The sequence below is a fragment of the Triticum aestivum genome, chromosome 6A, assembly GCF_018294505.1.
Source record: "Triticum aestivum cultivar Chinese Spring chromosome 6A, IWGSC CS RefSeq v2.1, whole genome shotgun sequence".
NCBI lineage: Eukaryota > Viridiplantae > Streptophyta > Magnoliopsida > Poales > Poaceae > Triticum > Triticum aestivum.
Window position 1 is genome coordinate 95,489,371 of NC_057809.1, and position 3,790 is coordinate 95,493,160.

At 50.1% G+C, this 3,790-nt stretch overlaps 1 protein-coding gene across 1 annotated transcript; it reads left to right on the forward strand.

The window, feature by feature from the left end:
* The first annotated feature begins 1,061 nt into the window (after positions 1-1,061).
* LOC123129489 (probable BOI-related E3 ubiquitin-protein ligase 2) lies at positions 1,062-2,174 on the forward strand. Its single transcript, XM_044549637.1, has 2 exons — positions 1,062-1,367; positions 1,467-2,174. Exons 1-2 carry the CDS (start codon positions 1,062-1,064, stop codon positions 2,022-2,024), a joined length of 864 nt encoding a protein of 287 aa, XP_044405572.1. The 3' UTR covers positions 2,025-2,174.
* The last annotated feature ends 1,616 nt before the right edge of the window (positions 2,175-3,790 follow it).

Consider the following 3,790-nt stretch of genomic DNA (forward strand, 5'->3'; position numbering starts at 1 on the left):
TCAGCACTGTTTTGTACAACTGTACAAGCCATGTGTTTTTATGGCTGGTGACGTGTCGATTCTATTTTGGCGTCGATTTCCTCTAGTAATTGCATTTGTATCCAGCAATTTAAGACGATGATGTACGAGGGATACACACACACTTCGCAGATATATTTGACAATTATATAAAAGAATTAATTTTCATCCAAGTATTAAATGTAAAGATCTATATCGGCTGATTTGCAAGAATGAATTGCCGAGGATGGATATCTGTTCTCACCGATTCAGTTAGCTCATTTATTTCCTTCCTAATTTCGAGCCTATACGCTTTAACTTACTTCCTTATTTTCCTCTGTCCTTTTCCTGAACCGTCTACAGCTAGGCAGCCAAAAAACGCCTATATATCCCAGCAGCACATTAAAAGTACGTGCGCTGATTCTGGGAACGCATGCAGTGCATGAACGAACGTTCGTAAGCGATAAAAAAATGCAATTTCCCTTTGCCAAGTCTAGTCTAGCTAGAGATTAATATGTTTTGTTTAATTTGGGTTTCCATACAGTACACACCAGGATTCATGCAGGTTGAAGCAAGTACTCCTCGACGATGCACGCTGATTTGGCGCCAGAACATATATATACGGATTACCGTAAACTAGTATACTACACATGTAATCTCGGCATCTAGCTAGGTTTTCCCTGGGGTTTTGCAAGTCAACCAACCGGATCGATCGTTGGACGCGAACAGAAGCCAGCAATTTGGGTGCATATACGTTGGTTGCAGATTTGTAAAGAAAGAAACACGGTGAATTCTTGGTTTCTACTCCAAATTTAGGAAGATTGAAACGGAGATTCATCCTGAAAAGGAGAGGAGTTATTTGGGGTCAAATATAATCTTCAGTTGCTCTTCTCACTCGACGCCAACCCAAGGCCATTAATACCCCCGCTCGCTGCCAACCTTGCGCGTCGTTTGCCACCCCACCGATCGATGACCCCATCCCTCACCTCTGACCCCGGGAACGCGCCGGCTTGGCTCTATATATAGGGCGTGTCATGGCCATGGACGACCAACGCTTATAGCAGATGATACTCGGAACCGGCCACCACCAACCTGCCGCTGCTCACGGGCTCGCCGCGGGTGCCTCCGCCGCTGCTATGCCTGTGAGCAGTGGGCCTTTGTATGGCTCTGCGGTGCCGAGCCAGCAGGGAGACCACTCGGGCCTCGTCGCGGCACCGATTCCGGCGCCGACGTTGGGCGTCGAGCTTGACGGTGCTCAGGAAATGACCACCAACAACAAGCGGAAGCGCGAGGAGCAGTCGTCGGCGGCGTTTGGCGCGACCCAGGCGCATCAGCAGCCAATGGTCGTCGACCGCAGCCTGCGCAACGAAGTAAGTGCCCAGATCAAATCGCCACCATGCATGCACTACAGATCCATACTTTGCGTTTGATGCTTATCTAGCTTTGGTTAACCGTAATGGATGATGCAGGCAGAAAGGTTTTGTAATACTTTGGAGGAGGAGATGCGGAGGCATGAGACGCTCATGCTCTCGACCGTGGAGGCCATGGTGGAGAAGCGGCTCTTGGCCAAGGACCAGGAGATCATGCACAACTGGGGCGTCAACTGTGCACTCGGGGAGCGCCTCAGGACCCTCTACATGGAGGCTGAGGCGTGGTGCATGGACGCGCAATCCAAGCAGACCGAGGCCAACGTGCTCCGTGCCGACCTAGAGCGGGCGCTTGCCCAGCAAGCGGTCCGTTACCGTGGCAGTGGCAGCGGTGAAGGTGAAGGTGAGGACGACGCCGAGTCATGCTGCTGGGGGGACTATCACCTGGCATTCTGCGGGGGGGAGGAGGTGGAGACGCCGGTGGTGGAGCCTCCGGTGACAGGAGCCGGAATGTGCAAGGGGTGCGGTGAGAATGCGCCGGTGGTGGTGCTACTGCCGTGCCGGCACCTCTCCATCTGCGGGCCATGCGCGGAAGTAGCGTCGGGGTGCCCATCGTGTGGATGCGCCAAGCAGGGCAGCATCTACATCAACTTATCGTGATGCAAGGGTGTAATAGTTCTTGGAACGCATGAACCGGCCGGCGCCAGGCATCAGACGACGCGCATCGTCGATGAAACGCCGAACATTCATGCATCAGTATTTCCGTAGTTTTAGAGTCGACATTTTGTTTCATTCTGAACCTTTTTTCGAGTCGACTTTTGTAAGTTATGTTTTCTTCTACTTCCTTTGTTCTCGACAGGGATGCTACCGCGACGGTTCGATGACGTCGATATGAGCGGATCAGTACCCCTTCTTTTGTTCGGTTTAGGTTTCTTCTTAAGCTATTGTACCATTCATTCAACAAGAAGAAAAAAAGTTTGTACTACATCCGAGCGTTTGCGGTGAGTTACGTGATCGCCGCATCAGAGTGGTGGGGGATGGTGGAGATAGTGTATACGCGTTGTGTGGAAATATTCGAGATGGGAAAGATGACACGTATGACTATGGTGGTACAGAAAAGTGATTGCACGAAGGACAGAGGGTGTGCGGCGCCCGGCGGCGCATGGGAGGAGTGGGTGGGTGGCTAAGGTTAGGTTTTAGCAAGGAACCGAAATGAACGGACTAGATTTAGATCCAATGGTCCACAAAGATTGGTTGGATTTATAGAAAAAATTGCTCGGCTGGCAAAGTTGTATTTGTAAAAATTCATAAAATTGAATATATAGTAGGAAATGTTTTAATCGCATTCATGAGTGATGAAGAGAAGGTTCGCCACAAAGCATCACATGTGAGGAAAGGCTGACCAGGGCTAGGGCTTAGATATCTAAAAGGGAGCAGATAGGAACTGATTTTAGATCTAGCAAACCAAAAGACTAACTAAATTTTGCATAAACAAAACACTCAGATTCTACATTCAAACCATCAACAAGATACAAGGATATGCTAGAGTACCCTCCTCCCATGAGCATCCTTGCTCGCGAGTGCCTCTCACATGATCTGATCCGCACGCTCTAACGGTACCCATTGGCCAGGAAGCTCGATACTGGGACGGCCTCAGGGCCTAGAAGGCCTGGCTGCAGCCTTGCCTTGGCGATCCATCAAGGGCCCAACTTCTAAGAAAGCTTGATCTTAGCGTGCAAGCCAATAGTTCCCCTGGCAATGTCGGCCAGGGCCCCTATAAAACTTAGCTCTAATCCCCTCTATAAGGCGACGCTAGGGGTAGGTCAAGGGCCTCTCTTCCATGATTCAGACCTCGGTAGATTTTTATCATCTTCAATCTATAACCACCTCACACGAGGCGTTGTCACCATTAATCCAAAACAAAGTAGGAGTAGGGTGTTACCTCTGCCATGAGGGATCGAACCTGGGTAAAGCTCATGTGCAATACCCTCTGGTACTTCCGGCTATTCTCTGCACCCTACAGAGGACACTGGTTATTTTATGCACCATCAGTTGGCGCACCATTCGGCTACTGCGTCGACAGGAGGCCGACTCTTGATCGAATCTAAGATCATGCATGGTGACTTCATGCTAGGCCAGAGCTTTACTTTGGGCTCTCTCATGTTTATCACAAATGGGTCAGTACTTATCCACCTTGACCCGCCGCCCACCCCCGTCTGAATCTTCTTCTTCGGCACACTGGTGTTCGTCATCGGCTGCTTTGGCGACTTCGGACTCTATGTTCCACCGCTTCATCAAGCAGCAAACATGTCTTCCGTGAACCTGCGCCAGCAGCACACCAACCTCCAACCCAGAAAATAACGAGCCTTCTCCAGCAACCCAAAAACACTATGTGATGTCCTCAAAAGGCAGATTCTGAACCGAAA